The sequence below is a fragment of the Bactrocera neohumeralis genome, chromosome 2 (assembly GCF_024586455.1).
Source record: "Bactrocera neohumeralis isolate Rockhampton chromosome 2, APGP_CSIRO_Bneo_wtdbg2-racon-allhic-juicebox.fasta_v2, whole genome shotgun sequence".
NCBI lineage: Eukaryota > Metazoa > Arthropoda > Insecta > Diptera > Tephritidae > Bactrocera > Bactrocera neohumeralis.
In genome coordinates, this window is record NC_065919.1 from 53,577,260 (window position 1) to 53,601,815 (window position 24,556).

Consider the following 24,556-nt stretch of genomic DNA (forward strand, 5'->3'; position numbering starts at 1 on the left):
TAAAAATAAGCACCTATGTATAAGTATCCATATTTATATTGGCCTGGAAATTAGACTACAGTTTTTATCGCCCCAAATGGTTGATGGGTTTCGAGTGCTACAGCTCTCACAAAAGGTGATCCTAGAATTTTAGCCACAATATTCTAGTTTTTGATACTTTAATGGGTATTTACGGGTATTTACATAGGGTTGTGCGCTGGGTTTGGGATCCGCCACGTAAAAAAACACCCCCAATGAAAGGAAGCAACAAGCCTCAGATGAGAGACCCCCCTTTTGTGTCTACGCCAATTAAGAAGAAGAAGAATGGGTATTTAGTGCGTATATGTCATCTGAGAGATAGTGATGCTAGAATATTCTGCCCAAAATTCTTATTTTATGACATGAAAAGTCTACTTCTCACTCACTCCCATTCCTTTGCCATAGCTCTTCTTCGTGCTTTCAATATTTCCTGCGGGGTTCATTTAACGGTCACATGTGTATCACTGCAATAGTCATTATATTCTAACGGCTCTTGCCCTATTACTTACCTTTGTTGTACCGTAATGATTGTATGAATATTCGTCTGCCTTTTGGGGCGGTTATTACACCAAAATAATTGCTGTTTAGCTAAAATTATATTGGGAATTATGGCAAAGCGGAAATACGTGCAGTTTTCATGCGCCTATGCTTGTGTACCATATGTTAAAGTATCTATCAGATATATATAGTACATACATACTTGTATGTATACTATTGTACACTGTAAAGTAACCCTTTCTACAAAGTGAGTTTCATATATCTGCTTTTAATTGGTTATTAGTTTTTGGTAAGTAATATGCTCCTCGGTCGTATTCGAAAAGCCATTGAAAGTCGTTTGTTTCTGCAGCAATTTCCTTTTAATTTATGCATTTTAATAATGTGCGGCAATTAAAATTACTATTCTGGATACAATAAAACTATAAAATTGTGAGTGCAACAGCTGGTGATGACGGAGTTAAAGTTTTGTATGCAGTACGCCGACCCCTTCCAGCAACATGTGGCATTGCGTTTCAGATACCATATATGTACTATGTATAAATCTGTGAGCTGGAAGCCATATTTACATATTTATTAAATACTTACACATTAGAATTTATATAGCAATTTACTATCATCTCTTTTACCCCAGCTTTAGACAGTGCCTGGAATTGAAAATCTATTACTACGCTTAGTACTTTTAAATAAGTGGGTATTAATAATTTTTGATAAAATAGAAGCATGCATTTCAGGTAATTTTTAAAGTGTCGTAAAAAAAGGCAATTAATATTTTTATTATCCATTTTTTTTTAGTTATTTGTTAATTTTAGAAAAGTACAGAAAAAAATTAAAAACTGAAAAAAGTAAAAAATTTCAAAAATTATGAGCTGACGAAGTGGGGGGTCTCTAAAAATTTCGACGTGACCATACCCATGACTTCAACCCTCCTAGTTATCTGAAACCAAAAAAAAGATTATTAATCTAGAATAATGTCGCAATGGCCGGAACTACGGAAAAGTGGGAAACATTTTTTTTTCACAAAATGGCGACTGAATGAAAAAAAAAAGTTTTTTGGATCACTTTTTCTGACTATTTCGAATTTTTTAAAAATAATAAAAATAAAAATTTGGGGTTGGGGCTAGTTCCAACCATGCACAAGCCTATAAAGAAAACTCTATAAAAATTTCAAGTAAATCGGTTCAGTAGAACCTGAGAAATCATGGGTATCGTTCCGAAAAAGTTAGTTTTGAGAAAAACGCGTTTAAAGTTTAGGAGACAATTCTAGTGAACACGGACGCCACGTCACAAAATCGGCTGTATCTCCGAAAATAAGTCGAATTTTGAAAAATCCTTCCAAGGTCACATTTTTGAAAGTCTAAACTTTCAAGATATGCAAAAAAAAATCGATTTTTTTTTTTGAAATCCTTGACAAGAATACCCCCATAAATAGCGAGTTGTATCTCTCTCGTCTAAATAATATTTTTATGGAGACTGACAACCTAGGCTTCCTTACTCGATTCATATATGCGCCTATTGAGTAACCTTTTCATGTATGTAAACAAAACTAAGTCGCGTAAGGCTAAATTAAAAGAATATGGAATATGTGGCAGCATTTCGTAGCCTAATTAGAGATGAAAGAGGAGATGGGAGCCGAAGACAGCATTTCGTAGCCTAATTAGAGATGAAAGAGGAGATGGGAGCCGAAGCGTTTTCATAGTGACGTTTTTTCTTACTAAATGCTACCGTTTTTTCTACAAGTTAGGACTGATAGTTTTCAGTTCTCTTCAAGCAGTCGATTCAGATCACTCTTGTAAATCTCAAAAATTGGTAGCCGGACATCACCTTTCCAGCCAATAGAACAGTTTTTGCTTCTTTCAGATGAAATTCACTATTTCGACTGTTCCTTGGTGGCTGGTGTGTACCAGTGGATACTTGATTCATCAACGATCATGAAACGTATTTAGAAGAAAGTTGTACGTTTAAAAAGAGGTGGTGTGAACTTTGTGGAGAAACTGAAAATGTAGTTAACAAGCCAAGAAGAAGGAGGAATCACTTAAGATCCAAAAGTGAGGGCAATTATATTGTTCACAGCACAGTCTTTGAGAAGCTAAACAAAAAAATATTTAAAATGGGATTAAATATCTATCTAAATACAATATATTACGGTACAGACTTCTCAGATCTGGCATAAAACGCAACTGAACTGTAATCAAAACCCTCTTTTTAAAACACGTATTAAAAATATATTAAATATTATAGCATAAGACACAGGAAAATGTTGACCTTTATAAGAGCAATGTTAAATTAACAGATCCGTCAACTTTTGTTCTATTCAAGCCTTTGAGACGTATTTGGCTAATAAAAGGACAAACGTTTGTTTAAAGTATTTTAAGCCCCCTCAAAAGATACATGTTTATAGCCGTTTCTCTGCTCATGGTTTTTGGGCTTTGAGGGGCTTCAAAGTAAACCTGAACGCCGCTAAAATGATAAAATTTTATAACAAAGGTTTACTATATGAAATATATCATGATTGAATACTGCAAGAAGACAATCATCGAAAGATGGGAGCGGACTCAGTACTCAAAGGAAACAAGGAAGCCATATTATTACTGTAGGTTAGCCATCACAGCCACCAGACGTCAAACCAATACAGATTGTTTGGGGTTTACTGAAAGCCAAAACAACAAGAAAAAATTTAACGTCAATAGAAGATTTCGTTCGACTACTCCAATGTACCTGGAGCTCGTTTCCCTGGGAATACGCGTAAAATTTAGTTACAAGTTGCCATCAAAAGTGTCAAGTTGCAATAGACAATGCGGGAGATCGGAAGAAGTACTTAATAAACGTCAGTTGTAACAAAACAATAACGAGTCTATCTCAACCTTTTTTAAATAAACACACTTTGGAAAACTAAAAAATTATTTTTTAGTGCTCTTTATGTCTGTATGTGGATTATGCGGAAGTCTGATATGGTTCAAAATCTCTCAGCCGTTTATTTAAAACAAGTTTGCATCCTTCTTCTTCAATGATAGCGACATTTTTTGGAATAAAAGGTTAAACAAAAGTGTGGTATGGCGGATCCCCCTGCTACATTTGTCTGACTTTTGAAATACACCCAGCTAAAAGGATTTTTAAATATTTTTTATACTTAGATGAGGGCAAGTCGAGGTTAATAAGGCCTTTAATGTAGAAATAATGAGAAAAACGATTGAGAAAAAGGGTTCTTGTTATTGGACATAAAGAGTTGACGAGAAGCTGCTCTGCATACAAAAAAATGTTTACTATAACCGGTGATCCAAGAAGAGGTATTTTTTTAATCTGCTTTATTTAACAGATCTCTCATGAGTCATCCCAAGCTGTCATGTTGTAGTTGTTCAGTATTGTTGCGCATGTTACGTCGAGTTCCTAAATTGAAAGCGTACAAAATACAGCTTGTGCAAGAACTGAAGGTGCTCGATTTTCTTAAGCGACATCGCTTCGCTCTATGAGCTCTTGAGAAGTTCCAAAAGATCCGACGTTTTCGAGCCAAATTTTGTTCAGCGATGAGGCCCATTTCTGGTTCAATGGTTATGTAAACAAGAAAGATTGCCGCATTTAGGATAAAGAGCAACCTGAAGAGAATCAAGAGCTGCCATTTCATTTCATTAACAGTTTGTTGCGGTTTATGGGCCGGTGGAATCATCGGTCCACATTTCTTCAAAAATGATGCCGGTGAGAACGTAACCGACAATAGCGATCATGGCGCGCCATGATAATCGACTATTTGACGCTTGAAAGTGAATCTCGTGATCTCGGCGACATTTGGTTTCAACAAGACGGTGCCACTTCTACACATCGCATCAATCAAAGTACTTATTGAGAGAACACTGCGGTGAGCAGATAATTTCACATTTTGGCGATATGTAAATTCTAAAGTCTATAGGGACAATCCCACTTCGATTCAGGCCTTGGGGCAAAACATACCGCGTGACATTCGCTAGCTACCAGTCGAAATGCGAGCAATCAAAAATTGGACTCAAGAGATGGATTATCTCAGACAGAGCCGCTGCATTTGAAAGAGAAAATCTTCAAAAAATAAGTGCTAAACATGCTCTTTCGAATGATAATAAACATTGCCCATTAAAATTTAATTTGAAGTTTCGATGTTTTTTTTAAAAAAAGTAGGGAAACTCGTAATGGATCACTTTTTATATCTAGAAGTACAACATTTCGCAAAATACCATATGTTAAATGAACAATATTATTTCTGTAAGAGTTGTAATTTCGTTTATAATATAAGAATTTTTTAACAGCTGTTTGTAGAAACTTATAAAGCAAAAATCTCCTTCTCCGACTTATTGCCCTCCCATCTCTCTCTCTCTCTTTCTCTTTCTAAATATTACAAATTCTTCGCTAGCATATACGTTTTCTGGCGAATTCTAGTATATTCCGTTAGATAATTTCTTCTAGTTTGGGTAGGTCATTTGTAAATAATTTTAAACGGAAATATGTAAATTGAATGAGAAAGTTGAGATATCATGCTAACAGCTGTTTGTTGATAATGTGTTTACTAAAATTGTATTATGGGAACAAAAAACGCTCAATACTGCTCTCAAACAAACCAATTTCTGGAGAGGGCAGAGAGTGGCATAACTGCACATAATGAGTAAATGAGTGGAAAAGAGTTTGAGATTTTTGTTTATCAGTCGCATATTTATTCATTTAGTTTTTGTACAAATTCTCGCACCTAGTATCACAATTCAATGGAAACAAATAAATATGAGAGCCGAAATTTTAATTTTTTTTTACTATTTCGTTAATTTAACATTTATATTTTTTAATGTAATCCACTAGAAAAAATTACAACTTCATGTAGGGTAAATAATAATAATAGAAATGAACAATTCAAAAATGTTGTAGCACTTATTGTTAATAATACATATAATTTCATGGATGCGCCTTTGTGCCATAAGCTGAACTTGGTTGGTTGTGGTCTAATTAGCAGTCAAAAACTGAAGATTTAAATGCGCAAAGTTGGAATTTATATATTTTTCAAACAAATTTAGTTACATCGTTTTGTTTTCGTTTGTAATGTAATTAAAGAAATACGTATAGATTCTTGAACGTAAGTTATATGGTTATTCTCAGCTCCAGCTGAACTAACATGTAAGTCAGCGCACAATCTTCACTGCTCCAACACCATTTATTGCTTCTCCAAGTACTGGTCGAATAAGTAGATGCCCAATGAGGGATCGGGTTGGTTCATGATCTTCGACAAATCGTTGACTAAGCCCGAAACCTTGCGCACGGAATCAGCCTGCTTGTGCAAGAATTTCTCCTCAATGTAGTGAGCGGTCTGTGGGTCATGTGGGCGTCCATGTGTCGACTGGTAGTGTACGTGGCCAGCATCAGCGGTCAAGGTCTTCTCAATGTCCAAAGCAATGCCCAATGAGTGTAATTCATCCTCCTCCAATTTCAATTTACTTTGAGCAATAGAGTTAGGGTGCTGACTGATGGCACGGAAGTCAACTTGGCCACCGCGACGTGTCACATGTTTAATCAAATCAATAGCATCATCGAAAGAGCGGTCCGACAAATCACGGTAAAGCTTGTTGAAACCGGGACGATTCTTCTGGTATGAGTTGTAGAAGGATGACAACAACAGGTATTGATAGGACTTGTGCAGATTCAAGTTGATGTAGGATTGAATGGTCGATTCGACATTTTCAATGCCGCCATAACGGGAATGGCAAACCACGGGGGCTGTAAGCGTAAAGGAAGGAAAAAAACACAAAACAGGAAATAATTTAGTAAAACTCGGTATATGAGCACTTTCTCGTGTTTGAGCACGAAGTATGCATTTGTGTTTTTGTTGTTATTTTTTTTGCTTTACTTACTTGAGACACTGTTGCTGCAGCCGTAAGTCACATTGGAGTGACAGGCGTAGTTTTCAGCGCTGGCCAGAGCGATAATGCCCGCAAACAGAGTAAGCGCAGTAAAAGGCTTCATAACTTTGGTTTTAATTTTCTGAGTATTTCACTCTGCAAAGAAACGAAGAAATTTATACCAATTAATTGTTGTTAAACGTATTTGTTTTTATATTTTCGTAAAATGTGACAAAATTTGCAAAACATAAAGTTTTGTTTTCATGCACTTATTGCGTTTCAAGTATTTTACTCGGTATTTCGCTTTGTTTTCTACCTCTTCGCTTGACACACCAAAATTCAATTCGTTTGTTTCTCTGGAGCAACAACCGACGCGTTTGAGTTGTATATTCGAAATAATGTCTCTTTTAAAGTGTATGGCAAATTTAAAAAGGTTTCACCTCAGCCTCAACTAACTTCTGATAAACTTCCTAGCACTTACCTAATAATAATTCACAAAGGGTTTATTGAATATATCTCAATGTCTCAATTAAGATTTAGTGCAGTATTTAGTTTTTTACTTGTTTTAATAACACGCTCTCTTTGTTTTTATATTGTTAAGCACAGATGTGTTTCAATGAAATGAAAATTTCCAACTGTCGCTTATAATGCCTGTGTCTGGCCGTTTCTATTCGATCGATAATGCCTTTGCACACACACACACATACATAAGCGCATATGTGGGGCCATATTGCTCGTTCGTTGTTTTTGCACTCGTCGCTGTGTCTCTCTACTGAGTAGATAACACATTGCCGCAATATGGCGGCCACTTTAGTGCGCTCTTAGTAGAGTTGTTTTCCTCATGAACACACACACACATATTTAAAAGCGTTGTGTATAGAGATTTCGAGAGATTTTAGGGTTGTCGTTAGTCATCAAGTCTTTGACTTGTTCATATCGCACGTGTGTCTTATTTGATTGATTTATCTTCGACAACTTAATGCAGTTAGTGTAGGCATTAAATTAAACAACCCTTGCTACTGGAACGCATTTTTGTCTATGGTACACTTAAATTTCTGTGTGCAAAATTTTTGCTATGTACACGTCATCTAAAATGTACTTACCTGTTACTAAACCGCTTACTAGAATTCAAAGTATCTTACTAAACCCAAAGATTGTATTGTATGATTAATCTCCAGTTTTATTCTTACTTATTTTTTCTCCCATTTTTCGATATACCCCACCTTAAAAAACCAAAATGCTAAAATTTTAAGTCGATATCTCAAACAGTTTACAACCTTCTAAAGTCAGGCCGCTGATTTTATTCAGCTCCAACAGTTCAGTTTTCAGCATTTTACACGAAACTACATTTTTTAAATATGCATTAGGGAATACTCGGCAAATGTTCTCATCATTATCTCTTTTTCTGCATTCTTCTTGTAAAATTCTCCATTTTATGATCTACAAGTTTTTTGATTTCATCAAAAGACTAACTTTTTCTTACCAAAAACATAGAAAAATGTATGGGATACAATCTTCTCTTTAACAAAAAACAAACTTCGTCATTTTGTAATTTTTTATTAATTTCGACTATTCATAGGTATCCTATGGGCAATATTTTCTGGGTTTTGTATATTTTTTTAGATTTCATTCACGGCCAAGGCAGGAATCACAGCTGTAGAGGAGATTCTTTATCTTAGCGTCGTCGAAAATCACGTTTCAGTTGAAAAAAAGCCTAAAAATTAAAAACAAAATAATCGATAAAGTGATTTTTTTTATTCCAAAACTTACCTTTTGTTAGTCTGTCACATGGGGTGTGCCCTTAAAAAGCAAATTATAGAATTATTCATCCAATGAGGCAGTGAGAAACTAATCTAAATAATTATCTGTTTGTTTTTATTCCGTTTTAAGCCCAGCCAGATTTATCACTCCGACATTTTTGAGATAAATACCATTAATTTCTTATTATTGTATTTTTTTTCTAATAAAAACTATATAAGTACTTTTTTCGATTGTATAAGGTCCTGAAGGAATCGCTTACATCATTTTCTAATTCAAACTATATTTATGTAAGTAATATAGGAATAAACTAGAAATAGTACTTAATCTTAAAGGCGCCTGCCCATTTAATGTACCATTAAGACAATGTCATTTGTGCTCATGATGATTTGATCTGTTGTCAGTCAAAGTGATATGTTAGATTTGAGAAGAGTTTATGCAGATTAAAACATTTTGAGTGATAATGGTTTAATAGTTTTGGTGCTCATAGCAACAAACGATTTGTCTACGCTTCATGTGCACACGGCAACTCTAGACGACCTTTGTTTTGATGTGCAATAGCAACAGCCATGTGCAACCAAAAACAACAAAGGAAAACAAAAACCAGCTGACTCAGGTCATCGGCAGCCACCATTATGGACGCCATATTGGATTACACAATTTGAATGCTCTCCATATAACGTCTATCGGCTATACTCACATCTCCCATGAGCATGATTTCACAAGAAAACAAATCATATCTGACGAATTGTGCATACCGATACAACAAGTACTCATACTCATATACGGACGTGCATTGGAGTCGTGTGTATGGCATATAAAAAGAGTTCAATTTAATAAAAACAATATTACTAAAAGAACCAACCTCAGCGTAGAAACAAACAAAGAATCATACGAGACCGACATATTGGCAGACATATTAACGATAACGAAAAATACATACATACAAGTGAGTGCCGAAAGACCCAACGTGTGCAAGTACTCGCTAGCGCTAGTGCTGAGAGATTAGTGTGGGCATTTAAAAGTGTTAGGTTCGTCTCGCCAGCAGTCAGTACGTATTCGCATTCAGTAACAACAAAGAGAGTTTTACGACAGCGCCGCAAAAAGATTTTCCTTTCAAGTCAAATATTCATAATTCAATCAATTTGTGATTACTAAAGTGTACGACCATTGTGTCTAGAACTCTATTATCAGGCGATATACTAACGCATTAACTCATCAAAGGCCAACGTTCGTCTTCTATACCAGTGTGTATAAAGGCACAGAGGCGGTTGCGAATCAGATCAGATCGAGCAGTCGTTTGAAGAAATTGTCAAAATCTAAATTCAATCAAAAACAGAAAAAAAGTTCGTGTTTCCTACACTCACACCTCTTTTATCATTCACCTAGTGATAGTAAATCGATTATTTGTTTTCCAAATTTGTGCACATAACCAAGCTAGTGTGAAGTTGACGGCAAATACATACATATCCATTGAAAAATCATAAAGTTTTGAAAGATATTTAACTACCGTGTGTTGATTAAAATTATTCATTTTCTTTTGTGCAGTTAACGCAGAGACACGCCATAGAAAGAGTGCAAGAAATCCTGATTTTCGCCACAAATAATACAAAATAACAAAGGAAGACAAGATGATGAAATTATTAGCCGCAGTTTTGTTGCTGGCCGTAGCGGTCAACGCACAGATGACATGTAAGTATTGACCTCAGGACTAACAAAAAATTTTAAAATTATATTCAATTGAAAGTGTGAAAGTGCAAAGTGATTGTTTTTCTTAAATGAAATGCATAAACATGAAAAGAAACTTAAAAATTTCACGTTGCTGCGCATTTTCGAGTCATATCCGCTCAGAGTGTAGTAGTGTCACAGTAACAAGAGAGCGTGTGGATTTCCGCTCACAAAAATATGCTGAGAATTTAAACGAGTGCGTTTCAGCGAGCAAAAGTCATGTACGTTCTAAACAAGGGTGAATTTGTTTGGCTTTAAACCAGAAAAAGAAAAAATAAGACGTGAGAACCTCTTTGTTTTGGTAATACGTAGAATTTTTTTTTTGTTTAGGCTTGCATGTTGACGAAAGGCAAACGATTTTGTTTACAAACAATGACAATTGAAAAGTTTCCGACTTTTGGCCTTTTGCCAAGTGTTTTATCAAAAAAGCGGTGATATATGCAAATACATATACATAAATATGTACATATGTGTGTTTTAATTTTTTGCCGGTCAATATTGACTGATTGTATTTTATTGCAATGTTATTTTTCTTAACTTAATGAACTCGCATATTTTTTATTTATTTATTTTTGCCGGAAACTCTTAAAATTTCACCATTCCAAGCAATCAAGCTTAGTCAAATAGGTAACAGCTGTTTTTGTTTAATTTTATAATTATTTTTCCGCTTTCCGTCTCTGCTACTCAGACTCTTTGTTTGCAAGCACATTGGCTAAACCGGTTAGCTTTGTATGGCAGCTGATACGATTACGTATTTGGTATTAATTATTGCTAGTGAAATGGTTTAGATTGTGTGCAAATGAGTATAAATAGCGTAAATATATAGTATTTGTTGTTATTGCAGCGGCAGAAAATGTTCTTGTAGTAATTTCGAGGAATGATTCCGAGTTGACTGAGCTTTTCAGATAAAAATCCGGTTAAACTCCGGTTACTTGGACCCGACAGTAAATTTGTTTTCGAAATTTTAACATTCCGTTATTCGCGGCATAGAGGAAATAACAAAGCATATCCACCAAAATCAGTTTCAGATAAAAATCCGGGTATACTCCGGTTACTTAGACCCGACAGTAAATTTGTTTTCAAAATTTTAACATTCCGTTATTCGCGGCATAGAGGAAATAACAAAGCATATCCACCAAAATCAGTTTAGTCGTTTTTGAGTTATACCTTCGTACTCAATTTTTTATTCAAATTTTATATAAAATAAGGACTGCAAAGTATTTATATTCGATATAAAAGTCATCAACCTAACCCAGGGATAGCACGCAACTTTCAACTTACTCTCAAGTCTTCCGTTTGTATAATTAATTTCTTATTTTTTCACTTAATTTCACTTTCATTTCCTATATGTATGTACATACATATGTATGTATGTATATATTTAGCATAAAATGTTATACTGTAAATTATTGATTTCACCGTTCCCCACCTTTTATATTCCCACGTTATACATATGTATATACATATTTGACGTATGTACATACATATGTAGGTTTGCGAGTATTGCCTTGACAAGATCAAAGTACCACATTGACTTCACTCAATTAAATTTTATTTCGCTCTGAGTACTTACTGAGCAACAAAAATGTTTACGTACTCATAGTGTCGAGTATATTACTCGAGAGATTTTTGCACACGGCACTACTAGCTAGCGGCACTAAACGCTGCTTTGGTACATCCCCTTGCCCTCAACTATGCTGCCCTAGAGCCGCTGTTGTTCGACGAGCCACTGTGGGAACGTGTGAATCAATATGCTACGTGTTGTTGTTGCTACTTTATTATGTCTTTCCTATTAACAATCCTGACTTATACGCCCGACTTTACGTGCTATATATAAACCGATATTTATAAATATGTACATACATACATATGTATATGCAAGCACATTATAAAAAATTTACTGTAATTACACGCTAAATTCATTTGAAATGTCGAAACCAGAAATCATAACTGCGCTTTCTGAGAGATCGAAGGGTGGCAGTAGAGGCAGGGCATTATAGGGCAATATTTTGTTTTGTCGTCAATTGATAAGCAGATGCTGATTCAGAGGTTCGAGAGAAATGCATTTACATTGCATACATACAAACAAATACTATGCAGGCAGATATACACATACATACATACTATATAATATGCAAAATAGAGCTTCTGAAAAAATTGATTGAACATTTATGACATTGAAAAGTTCGCAAATCTTTGCAAAACTTTTACACTTTTTTCGCTAATTTTCAGCTTATGCTAATTTTTCAAAAATTCTCATCTCTCAACAGGTCGTTTGGAGCAGCCACGCATTCCCGTCGAGTGGATAGGTCTCAATGACAAGAGCGGACAATGTTTGGAGGAGATGCGCAAGCAAATCCAAATGGAGATCAATGCCTCCAACATCTACTTGGCCATGGCTGCACACTTCTCACGCGACGTCGTCAATCGTCCCGGTTTCGCTGAGCACTTCTTCAAGTCGGCACGCGAGGAACGTCAGCATGGCTCGAAACTCATTGAATACCTGTCGATGCGCGGTCAGTTAACAGACAGCGTCACCGATTTGATTCAACTCATTGTAAGTGCACACAAACAGATTTTTAATATATATATTTTTTAAATTAAAGTTTTGAATGTTAGAATTTTGAAATTTAAAATTTTGATAATTAAAATTTTAAAAATTTTCTGTCTTTGAAATTTGCACTAATGCAACCCATTTTCGTTATATTTTTCTGTGTTTTCCTAGGATGTTGACGTTAAGGTAGACAGTGGTGTTGACGCCCTCCGTCAAGCGCTTGAATTGGAAACCAAGGTCACCAAGAGCATTCGCTCATTGATCAAGGTCTGCGAGAAGACACCCAACTGGTATCACTTGGTCGACTGGCTAACTGGTGAATTCTTGGAGGAACAACTCACCGGTCAACGCGATTTGGCTGGCAAATTGAGCACACTCACCAAGATGATGGAAACCCAAGGCGCTTTGGGCGAATTCTTGTTCGACAAGCAATTGTAAATTATCTCCTACAACAACTACAACAATTCTGCAAGCAGTCAGTTGGTCATCAACATTCAACATTTAGACCAAACTCAACACCAACAGACGGACGGCATGTGCTGTACGAAAGGGGAGCAGTGCTTACCTCTTATACTTATACCAACTAAATAAATAAGTGATGAAATTATGTATGAATTGAAATTATGAAAAAAATAATAGTATTCTTTTTGCATTATTGTGTTCTAATATATTAGTGTATTAAAAAAATCGGAAATGAATTTCAAACTTTAATTTTCACTTTTTTTTTCTAAATTTTATTCTCTATAAACTTTTCCTCTAAAAAGTCAATTATATAACTACGTAATTGGTATTGAAAACACAAATAAATTTCTAAAATACTCCGCACAGAAATACAGTAAGCCATGCATTTATGTATTATTTTCTCATAACGGACCATGAAGGCGGGGGCTCCATTTCTTGTCGAAATTCATATTCTCTAAGTGCCATTACAAACACTAATTTATCTATTGAAGTTTATTTAAATGCTTTTATTATGCTTTTGTAGCGACAAACATTGAGCATCGTAAATTATTTGTTATTAAGGCTGAGCGTGTGTGCTATTTCTGTCACTAAGCAAACCTGTATGTAACATAGTATGTATGTCTATGAGAAGCGGAAAGAATATTAAATACATGTGGCTACTGCGATTCAAAGTAGTTTAAAGTAAACATGAGTTTCACTTATCAGCATTGTGTTTTGTGGCTTTTGGGAGAATTTGACAGCCGGCCATTTATTTGTCAATCAAAAGTCGTGGAGCAGCGGGCTTAAGATAACGCTTGTGTGAGTGATAACAATGCGTACTTAAATACGTGGGAAAATACAAAGAAATAGCTGTGCTTTGCAAGTCGCATGTTAGACAGATTTTAAATGTCCCTATCCATCACTACCCTTTCGGAGATGTACAGCTTTGAATTGGTATTGGATATGGTAACATACTTGGGCGGTCCGATAAGTGCGTAGGTCATTCATTGTCCGAGTACCTTGCAAGCAATATTCTTCTTTAGTGGCGTAGACACAGCTTACGCGGTTATAGCCGAGTTTACAACAGCGCGGCAGTCGGTCTTCCTTTTCGCAGTTTGGCGATAATTGGAGATTCTAAGTGTAGCCAGGTCCTTCTCTACCTGGTCTTTTCAATGAATGCCTTCCTCTTCCTATGCTTCCCCCGGCGGGTACTGCGCTCCAACACTCTCAGAACCGGAGTGTTTTAATCCATTCAAATGACATGACCTAGCCAGCCGCTGTCTATTAATTCGCTGAACTATGTCAATGTCGTCGTATATCTCATACAGCTCATCGTTCCATCAACTGCGGTATTTGCCGTTGCGAAAAGGACCGTAAATCTTCCGCAGAACCTTTCTTTAGAAAACTCGTAACGCCGACTCATAACATGTTGTAATTGTCCATGCCTCTGCATCAAATATCTGGGTGGTAATAATGAGTGACTTATAGAGTTTTGTTCTTCTCAACAGAGGACTCAATTGTCTACTTAGTCCAAAGTAGCACCTGCTGGCAAGAGTAATACTGCGTTGGATTTCGAGGCTGACATTTTTGTTGCTGTTAATGCTGGTTCCAAGATAGACGAAATTATCTACGACTTTGAAGTTATGAGTATCGCCAAGTCGCGAGTGCATTGAAGAAGTCGCACGATATGGGTCACCTTGTCTGAAACCTTGTTTGGTCTTTCTCGATCCTGACGGAGCTTTTGGTATCACTCAACGTTAGTTTACACAGCCGTATTAGTTTTGCGGGGATACCGATTTCAGACATAAGGGTATAAAGGCAGCTTCTTTTCGTGCTATCAAAAGCAGCTTTGAAGTCGACAATGAGATGGTTTGTGTCGATCCATGATGAATATCTGGTCAGTTGTTGATTTTTCAGGTCTAAAGCCACACTGATAAGGTCCAATCTGCTTGTAGAAGGTGGGCTGTAATCTCTCATTTAGTACGCTCGTAGAAACTTAGATGCATTTATCCCAAGGTATTTGGCGCAGATTGTGGGGTCCCTTTTAAATTCTAATCGTTGGGCTTGCTTTTGTCTGACCACATTCTGCAAAGAAACTGCTGCAGGCTCCTTATCCTCATCTTCGCCGCTGTATTTGAAAGCTCGGCCGACAATCAATCGGCCCCGCCGCTTTGTTGTTCTTCAGACGGGTAATTGCTATTAGAACTTCTTATGGTCGGGCAATGGAACGTTCACTTCATTGTCATTGATTGCATGAAATATTGGGCATGATTAATTTGTAACGTGGTGGAGTGTCTCCAGACAATAGCGCAGCGGTGTGACCAATTGAAAGAGCTTTCTGCGTATTTTTGGTACTGTCAACGAAGCATGGCTCGACTCGTACACCGCACTGACCAAGAAACTGTAGTGGAGTTCAGCCAGTGAACCTGCTCTGGGAAGGCGACGACTGTCATTTCGACCGAAAATATGAACATCATGGTGTTATGGGATTCCAAAGTTGTGATCTTCATTGAATTCTTGTACTTGTTAAAGGTTAAAACCGTCAAAAAGCCCTACTGAGCCGAATTATTATCGACGATTTGCGAAAAAATGGTCCAATTTGGTGAAGAGAGGAGCCCTCTTCCACCATAACTTCCGTTACTTTCACCGTGGCCTAATTAGTAGAATCTGGGTACGAACTACTATCATATTAACCGCATTTTGCAGGTTAACTCATTGGATTTGATGCGATGGGGGCGTTTATCTCCGCAATGGAAGCCGAATTTGCAGGTCCCCAAACGAGTAAAAGAAGTTGGAGCATAATGTGGTTCAGTCGGTGAAATCATCGTGGTAGAAAGCGAAGGCGCGAACTAGAAAACTTGATTTACATATTACATTTGTTTTTTGCATATATGACCTACAACCTCAAAAGCGTCCAAAATGGCACACCAGTTGTATTTCGTTATTCAAGTTTACTCATATTTGAAATTCACTCGATGTTTCAAACGGAGGCAGCCTTAACGTTTCTTATTACATGAATAACTGGTAGTCTCGCTAGTAGAGGATCGATTCCCATTCGCACAAGCTAGCATAGTCGATAAAAATTTCGATGTCGCTATGAAACTGAAACGGTTCTGGAATATATCGCTTATAAAATCTTACAAACAGACATATCAAAAGCTTTAATGGCTATTATTATCGTTTCAACTTTAAATTAAAACTATCAGATTGCTTTACAGCTCTCTCCTCTTTAAATGCTTGCTCAATCCTGATCTGTTCATATGTAAGATAATATATGAAATCGTTGTTCTAAGACACAAAAACACAAAATTTTCTACAGCAAGAAAACACGTTAACTTCAGCTGCACCGAAGTTATAATACCCTTCACAGCTTCAAGTTTTTTTTACAAGAACTTTAACTTTATGGACCGGTATATGTAGCAACTGAATGCTACAGTGATCCGATCTGATCAATTTCTTCGTACGTGCCATTAACGTACACAATAACCCATGTCAAATTTTGTGAAGAAATTTCATCAAATGAAAAAGTGCAAACCCTTCATTAAGATCGTTTAATTTTTATAGCACTTATATGGTCTGATATCGGGATTATTTCGCGGTTTCGACGTTTCCTTCTAGGTACTACAAACTTCGTGGAAAACTTATTATGCCCTGTTCAGGGTAAAAAAATGTCTTTTGGTTGTATTTTAGTTTGAACAGGCGCTAAATTATTTTGCTTAGCATCAAATCTAATAACATCGTTTCTATATAAGGCGAGGATAAGACAACTCATTATCGTGCTACTTCTTCAATCTGCTACTGGAGAAAATATTTAGAAATATTAATTCGAGTTGCCTAGCTGAATCGGGAAGGCACAATTTTTATAGAAGTGTACAGCTAGAAAGCGAAACAAATGGGTCTGGTAGTGAACGTGGGCAAGACGAGATAGCTCCTGCCATCAAACAAACAGTCGTCGCACTCGCGACTTGGCTCCGACGTCACGGTTGACAGTCACAACTTCGAAGTTGTAGATAATTTTGTCTATCTCGGAACCAGCATTAACACTAATAACAACGTCAGCTTCGAAATTGATTGCAGAATAACTGTTGCCAACAGGTGCCTCTTTGGACTGAGTAGGCAATTGAGAATTTAAGTCCTCTTTCGACGAATAAAGACCAAATTCAACAATTCGCTTGACGTCCCCGTCCTGCTATATAGTGCAGAGGCTTGGACGATGACAACAGCTGATGAGTCGACGTTGCGAGTTTTCGAGAGAAAACTTCTGCGAAAGATTTATGGTCCTTTGCACGTTGGCCACGGCGAATATCGCATTCGATGGAACGATGAGCTGTACGAGATATACCACGATATTGACATAGTTCAGCGAATTAAAAGGCAGCGGCTACGCTGGCTAGGTCATGTTGTCCGAATGGACGAAAACACTCCTCCTCAAGACCTCATGTCCTTACTTTACATTAAATTAAATTTCATTCAGCCTGACTGAAATTCTTTCAACCCTAATCTAAGTTCACAATAGTTCAAAAAATGCCTAATAGATGTCCATTAACCCTTCAATGCGGCCTTTCATCGCACACAAAAAGAATAATTTATAAGTGAGCAAATTATCTCGAGCAAAATTTCTCTTGCCTGAAGCACAACTATTCGAAAAAAAAGAAAATATGCAAGTACAAATGGAGTCGCAGGACATGTATTGAATTATGATAACTTGTTGCAGCTGTCAGTTTGCTGTCAATCTGTTCAATCACACATACACTCATGCATAAATAATGTTAATATAAAAAGGATTGAAAGCCGAGTGAAAGCGCTGACAGCCGCTCACCATTGCTAATACTTGTACAAATTCGGAAATGAGGCATAAAGGGGCGTTTGGTCATTTGCCTTTATTCACCGATTTGTACGTGTCCTCGATGAATTCGTGTTACTTTTTATTTATTTATTGCTTTTTTTTGCGTTTTTAGATAAAGAAAATAGTTGCATAAATAATCGAAATGGTTGACATGCGGTCACCGTAACAAAAACTTCGGAATAATCATACTTATGTACATACATCCACCGAGGCAGCTGAGGGATGTGAGTGCTTGTTTGAGTTCCATAATTGGCTTGAAGATGCTTGAAGTTGAGTTTAAATAAAAATGTCATTTGTTATTATAAAATTTTACGGATTCTTCTCATTAATAATGTGATTGTGCTTAGGTGTGCTTACATGTAATCGTTTATGGCAAATATTTGAATGAAGAAACCGTCCTTTGAACACATAAACTTCTATTCAAGCGTAGATATACATATTTTTGTTTACTTCTTTTTATACTCTCGCAACAAAGTTGCTAAGGAGAGTATTATAGTTTTGTTCACATAACGGTTGTTTGTAAGTCCTAAAACTAAAAGATTCAGATATAGGGTTATATATACCAAAGTGATCAGGGCGACGAGTAGAGTCGAAATCCGGATGTCTGTCTGTCCGTCCGTCCGTCCGTGCAAGCTATAACTTGAGTAAAAATTGAGATATCATGATGAAACTTGGTACACCTATTCCTTGGCTCCATAAGAAGGTTAAGTTCGAAGTTGGGCAAAATCGGCCTACTGCCACGCCCACAAAATGGCGGAAACCGAAAACCTATAAAGTGTCATAACTAAGCCATAAATAAAGATATTAAAATGAAATTTGGCACAAAGGATCGCATTAGGGAGGGGCATATTTGAACGCAATTTTTTCGGAAAAGTGGGCGTTGCCCCGCCCCCTACTAAGTTTTTTGTACATATCTCGGAATCTACTATAGCGATGTCAACCAAACTCTACAGAGTCGTTTTCTTCAGGCATTTCCATATACAGTTCAAAAATGGAAGAAATCGGATAATAACCACGCCCACCTCCCATACAAAGGTTATTTTGAAAATCACTAAAAGTCCGTTAACCGACTAACAAAAAACGTCAGAAACACTAAATTTTACGGAAGAAATTGCAGAAGGAAGCTGCACCCAGGCTTTTTTTAAAAATTGAAAATGGGCGTGGCCTCGCCCACTTATGGACCAAAAACCATATCTCAGGAACTACTAGACCGATTTCAATGAAATTCGGTATATAATATGGGTGAAATCGGTTCACAACCACGCCTTCTTCCAATATAACGCTATTTTGAATTCCATCTGATGCCTTTTCTGTATAATATATACATTAGGAACCAATGATGATAGCGGAACAAAACTTTACACAAATACGGTTTTTGAAAAATATGTAAATGACGGATAATGAAATCTCGATTATCACTTTATCATGCGAGAGTATAAAATGTTCGGTGACACCCGAACTTAGCCCTTCCTTACTTGTTAAGAATATTATTCTAACAGAAAATAAATGATGATGAATCATGCTTAACTTCATTCGTCTTCTCAGCTTTAGAAAAATAGTTATTTAGTATAAGATTTTTTTAAATTGACCGATATATAGTACACGGTATAAAGCCATTCGTAAGTTTTAAAATTATTTTTTTCCCTTTTCATTGAGGGTGCTTTTTTACGTGGCGGGCCCCAAACCAAGCGCACAACCCTATGTAGGGAATGTTTCGCCTTCTCACTTTAGCTCGCTTTCGAACGGATGTTCTTAGGCTACCCAGAGGATACTTGGTGAAAGACCGGAAGTTGTGAGCTGCTTAAGCCATGTGTAAAAGAATCGTTTCTGGCCAATCCCAAGTGAATGGCGATCAGAGAACTTTCCTCACTTGCGTGAACTTCTACACATCACTCCAAGGACCAAGTAGAGCAGGACCTGGCTCCGCTTGGAATATCCAATTGGCGCCACGTAGCGAAAAGAAGAAACGATTGGCGCGCTGTTGTTAACTCGGCTATAATCGCGTAAGCGGTGTCAACGCCAATTAAGAAGAAGAAGAAGTTTTAAAATTTTGTATTACCTGGTATATTGGAGTTAGTGGTAGTGCTGGCACGATTTTATTTATTTTTGGAATAATAACATTTTATTTAGAGAGAAGAATGCTCTTTGAGTTTAATTAAGGCGTCTCACATATGTACATATGTACTATCACCAATATAGGTATAGGGACTGGAGTTAACTAGATGTTTAAAAATACTGATATTAGTAATATGATTTTATGCATTTTAGGCCAAAAGATGGACCTTTATTAGAAAAACACGCGCACCCAATTTCATTAAAATAGCTCACACATTTACCGATTGCTCACATAACAGTCCAAAGTTCGAAAATCGTTTAGGTATATGGAGGCTGAGCGAATTATTTACACGATTCAACCCATTTTTGACATACAATAATAATAGAATTCCCTCCGAATTTCTATGATATATCCCAAAAATTGACCGATATTTTCAATAAAAAGTTGCCAATAGGAACTGAGGTCCACATATACTGTATCTGGGGGCTTGAATAGTTTTCATACGATTTAGACAATTTTTGGACACAAGACAGCACACTTCAATGGCACTATTCGTGCAAAGTTTTATCTGGATATATTGATTGGCTCTTTATTTTAATACTGGAAAGTGACAGAGGAAAATATAATTTAAAGTTGTCCTATATGAGAAGTGTGGTTGTACTCCGATTGCACTGTGACATAGTATTGTAAGCATAATATTACTTACCGAACTTGATTGAAATCGGTCGGGCAGGTCCCGAGAAATGGGTTTTCGCCTAAATGTCCATCGTTTAAATTTGACATCGGCTCCTATAAAGCTTTCTCGTACAATCTCGTGTATAAAATGATGTGTTCTGTCGCATTTATTTATAGATTTATGGCACTTTTAGTAGTTTTAGCTAAACCGTTATATGAGGAGTAGCCGGATAATCCAAATTCACCCATTTTCACAAGATGGCGTATTTGGTTTTTACAGCTTAAATGGATTAGGGGTCACACCCACTTTTAAAAGAGTTTTCAAACCATAGATGCCCCTTCCTAACGCGATGCGTTGTATAAAATAACAACCTTGCATTTTACTGTGGAGCTTATTTATGACACTTTGTATAAGCAACTGTGGGATATTCGTCGTGAGACATCAATATTCATATTCTTTCAAGTAATTAGAATGGAGATTTGAATTTTACTATATATAGGAAAAAATAGAAAATGGTATTGCGGAGAGCCTTTCGTTTGGTTTCATACTTGGAGAGACTTTTCTAAAGGGAGCTAGCAAACAATTTTTCAGAGTACCAAGGGAAGAAAAAAATTGGTTTTATGTTTTTGAATAGCCCTATTATATGTATGTACCTGAAGTATTAGACATTTTTGCGTTATTAAATTAATGACTTTTTTCCTGTTTTCTTATTTTTTTTTTATTTTTCTATTTTTAATTTATTTATATTAACTGCACCTTACATTATCCTCTTATTTATACTTGGGCTAGGGTGACTGGCGACAAAAAATGAATCACATACAATATCAAGCGAAAACGGACGTGGTCGAAGGCCGGTGAATCGTCCCAAACAGTGGCCAAGCCGGGATTGAATGCAAAGAAGGTTTTGCTGTGTGTTTGGTGGGGTTGGAAGGGAATTATCCACTATGAGCTGCTCTCATATGGCCAGATGCTTAATTCTACCATCTACTGCGAACAACTGCACCGCTTGAAGCAGGCGATCGACCAGAAACGTCCAAAATTGGCCAACAGGAAGGGTGTAGTGTTCCACCAGCACAACGCCAGACCACACACTTCGTTGATGACTTGTCAGAAGCTAAGGGAGCTCAGATGGGAGGTTTTATCGCATCCACCATATAGTCCGGACATAGCGCCAAGTAATTACCACTTGTTCCTGTCCATGGCGAACGACCTTGTTGGTGTAAAGTTAAACTCAAAAAAGGCTTGTGAAAAGTGGCTGTCCAAGTTCTTGGCAAATAAGGAGGGGGGTATTATGAAGTTGATGTCTAGATGGAAACAGATTGTCGAACTAAACGGCGCATAGTTGAATTAAATCCGATTGGTGTAACACTTTTTATAAAGCATTGAAAAAAGAGCAAAAAAGCGGAAGGGGGATATATATTAGGTCTACAACTTTGCTCCCGCCGTTTTCCAATAGATGTCTCTAGGGTCAAGCACTGGTCGATTAAATCGTTTTATATCGATCTTGGACATTTGTGTCAACACTAACCCAACAAAATATTTGTAGAGATCTGTTTGCAACCCAAACTTATTCTCAACTGAAAATGTCACTTTTTGTGCCGAATTCTCGACATTTGCGGGAAATTTTGCTTTTCTTTTTTAATTCCAAGAAAAGTGCGGCTGAGGCTCATCGAATGCTTTCGGATACGTACGGTGAGGCTGTCCTAAGTGAAAGAACATGTCGCGAATGGTTTCAACGTTTTAAGAATGGTGATTATGAAGTCGAAGACCGGCATGGTGGTGGAAGGGAGAAGATTTTCGAAGATGCTGAATTGGAACCATTACTCGACCAAGATGCGTTTCGACCAAGTCGATGCTGCTTCAGTTTTTACATCGCATTGTACACACGAAAAATGGGTCCACTACCATAATCCTAAGCGAAGAAAGTCACTGAGGAACATTCATGGCGCCAAGGTCATGCTCTGCATTTGGTAGGACCAGCTGGGGGTGATATATTATGAGCTGCTAAAGCCAAGTGAAACCATTACAGGAGATCGATACCGAACGCAATTGATGCGTTTGAGCTGAGAACTAAAAGAAAAACGGCCACAGTACGAGGAAAGACACGATAGAGTCATTCTCCAGCATGACAATACTCGGCCTCACATCGCAAAGGTGGTCAAAAAATATTTGAAGACGCTGAAATGGGAGATCTTACCCCACCCGCCGTATTCTCCAGACGTTGCAGCATCTGACTACCACTTGTTCCGGTCGATGGCACACGGTCTAGCTAACGAGCACTTCAGTTCTTATGAAGAAGTCAAAAATTGGATTGATACTTGGATCGACTCGAAAGATGAGGAGTTCTTTCGTCACGGAATACGCCTGCTGCCAGAAAAATGGTCAAAAGTAGTAGCTAGCGACAGCCAATGTTTTGAATAAGATTTTTGTAACCGTTTTTATACAATAAAGCCTTAAATTTACAAAAAAAAAGGCGGAAGCAAAGTTGTAGACCAATACATACACTCTCTCTCTAAGTATCCAGGTTAGGTTATGTTTGATGGCTGATCCATAGATCGCACCTGGAGTAATACCGAACCAAGAATTAATAAAATCAGTTATATATTTTGTTAGCCCTGGGTTCCCTATATATTAAACTTTTAATAGTTGAAATAACACTAATCGATTTTCTGCTTAACACCTTTACACAAGCCCTATAAGATTACACATTTCCTCAGACACAAGCAAGCCATACCCAGGCGACAAGTACTTGTTTGAGTGTGCAATATCTCTAATCTGCAATGCTTCAAATGCCACAATTGATTAAAATCTCAAAGTCACACATTCAATGGCATGCAAGTATCTACATATGTATGAATATTAGGGCCGCAGGATGATATTCTTAAGTAACCCTTCCACGAGAGCCTGGCAAGTCCAGTGAATATAAATGTCGGCTGTCCCATTGTGGAAGCTGGTGGTGATAAGAAGGTGAATGCCGGTTTAACATATTGACTTATGTGCCATTTAATACAAGATTTATGTGCTACAACAACAAGCAACGAAGAAGCTCGCTGTTGGCTATCAACTCACCGCTCGCGCTGGACCGCCAGCCGAGTTGCGACAGCAGTTAGTTGGCATTTACAACAAGCAATAAATGGATTTGCATATTAGCACTTGCCTGCGAAAGCATTCTACATGCAACCGTGGAGTGTCTTCGAATTCTTCATGTTTAATTTCCACAACTCTCCGAGTCCTTGGCTGCTACTGTCCCATTTGGGGAATGTAGACAAGATTTGCATTTGCCGGCGGACGTTGGACCGAAACGTGGCGAGGAGACAGGCAATTGTAGTTAAGATTTAAGCTGAGCAAAGATGCTTAAATTAGATATAAATCATAGAAAATGCGCCACACACACTTACACTCTCACACACCACACCTCCAGTGCATATGTATTGAGTTGTCCTGCCAGCGAGTTTGGCATTCTTAAGCGAAAGGGTTCTGCGACACTTAAGAATCCCAGGCACTCCGTCGGTGAATGGCTCCGCAGAATGCGGTGGTTGGGCGGAAAGTATGTGCTGCTGTTGTTGTTGCACACTTCTTTCTTCGTGAGTTTGGCTGTGCTTGGCCATTAGAAGGACACACATACGCTTTGGGTTTATGAGCGTGTAATACCCTTTGATTTATCGTGTTTATAGTAGAATATTGTCATGTCTAATTTAAGAACTATATTTATGCGCATTTTCCTATTTGAGCGTGTAAATTTATTTATCGAAACACCAAAGGTTGCACAACCACCCACAAATATTTATTTATTACCGTTTTTATGTGCGTTTGAAGTCCACGCTTATGGTCAATTTGGGAATCACTCGATTGTTCCTACGGTCACTGTCCCGGTGTTTGAAGCTCGCGGCTATTCTCCGTTTTATTAAGATTTCTTGGCAAACTTTGGTAATTACGATAACTTTCACTCGTTTTGGGCAATTGTGTGTGTATGTGTGTGGGAATTACTTACAAAGGGCATGTGTGTTCATTGCTCTCCAGCGCAATGCTTTGACTTATTATGTGTATAGATATAGCAGTATAGTGTTAATTGTTGTTGTTGTAATGCATTTTGGGCGAATGACATTTATTTTCCAACTGACCGTTGCGTACAGAAATA

The 24,556-nt window shown here is 37.3% G+C and overlaps 2 protein-coding genes across 7 annotated transcripts; one reads left to right on the plus strand and one right to left on the minus strand.

Moving 5' to 3' along the window:
- Positions 1–5,493: 5,493 nt before the first annotated feature.
- On the minus strand, positions 5,494–7,006 carry LOC126750853 (soma ferritin). Of its 2 annotated transcripts, none has more exons than XM_050460611.1 (3): positions 6,841–7,006; positions 6,372–6,515; positions 5,494–6,237 (listed from the first exon to the last, which is right to left on the minus strand). In XM_050460611.1, the coding sequence occupies exons 2-3, from the start codon at positions 6,481–6,483 to the stop codon at positions 5,678–5,680; spliced, it is 672 nt and encodes a 223-aa protein (XP_050316568.1). In that variant the 5' UTR covers positions 6,484–6,515; positions 6,841–7,006; the 3' UTR covers positions 5,494–5,677. The 2 variants fall into 2 exon arrangements, with proteins under 2 accessions (XP_050316568.1, XP_050316569.1); XM_050460612.1 differs by lacking the exon at positions 6,841–7,006 and adding an exon at positions 6,676–6,787.
- A 1,868-nt stretch (positions 7,007–8,874) lies between these two features.
- Positions 8,875–13,547, plus strand: LOC126750855 (ferritin subunit). Of its 5 annotated transcripts, none has more exons than XM_050460618.1 (4): positions 8,875–9,070; positions 9,666–9,809; positions 12,116–12,402; positions 12,571–13,547. In XM_050460618.1, the coding sequence occupies exons 2-4, from the start codon at positions 9,749–9,751 to the stop codon at positions 12,835–12,837; spliced, it is 615 nt and encodes a 204-aa protein (XP_050316575.1). In that variant the 5' UTR covers positions 8,875–9,070; positions 9,666–9,748; the 3' UTR covers positions 12,838–13,547. The 5 variants fall into 5 exon arrangements, with proteins under 5 accessions (XP_050316575.1, XP_050316574.1, XP_050316577.1 ...); XM_050460617.1 differs by having other exon boundaries at positions 8,875–9,066; XM_050460620.1 differs by lacking the exon at positions 8,875–9,070 and adding an exon at positions 9,094–9,168.
- The last annotated feature ends 11,009 nt before the right edge of the window (positions 13,548–24,556 follow it).

Coding starts and splice junctions, on each gene's coding strand:
- LOC126750853 (XM_050460611.1), bottom strand. CDS start 6,483: ATGAAGCCTTTTACTGCGCTTACTCTGTTTGCGGGCATTATCGCTCTG. Junction 6,238..6,371: donor CTGCAGCAACAGTGTCTCAA/GTAAGTAAAGCA, acceptor TTACGCTTACAG/CCCCCGTGGTTTGCCATTCC.
- LOC126750855 (XM_050460618.1), top strand. CDS start 9,749: ATGATGAAATTATTAGCCGCAGTTTTGTTGCTGGCCGTAGCGGTCAAC. Junction 9,810..12,115: donor GGTCAACGCACAGATGACAT/GTAAGTATTGAC, acceptor ATCTCTCAACAG/GTCGTTTGGAGCAGCCACGC. Junction 12,403..12,570: donor CCGATTTGATTCAACTCATT/GTAAGTGCACAC, acceptor GTGTTTTCCTAG/GATGTTGACGTTAAGGTAGA.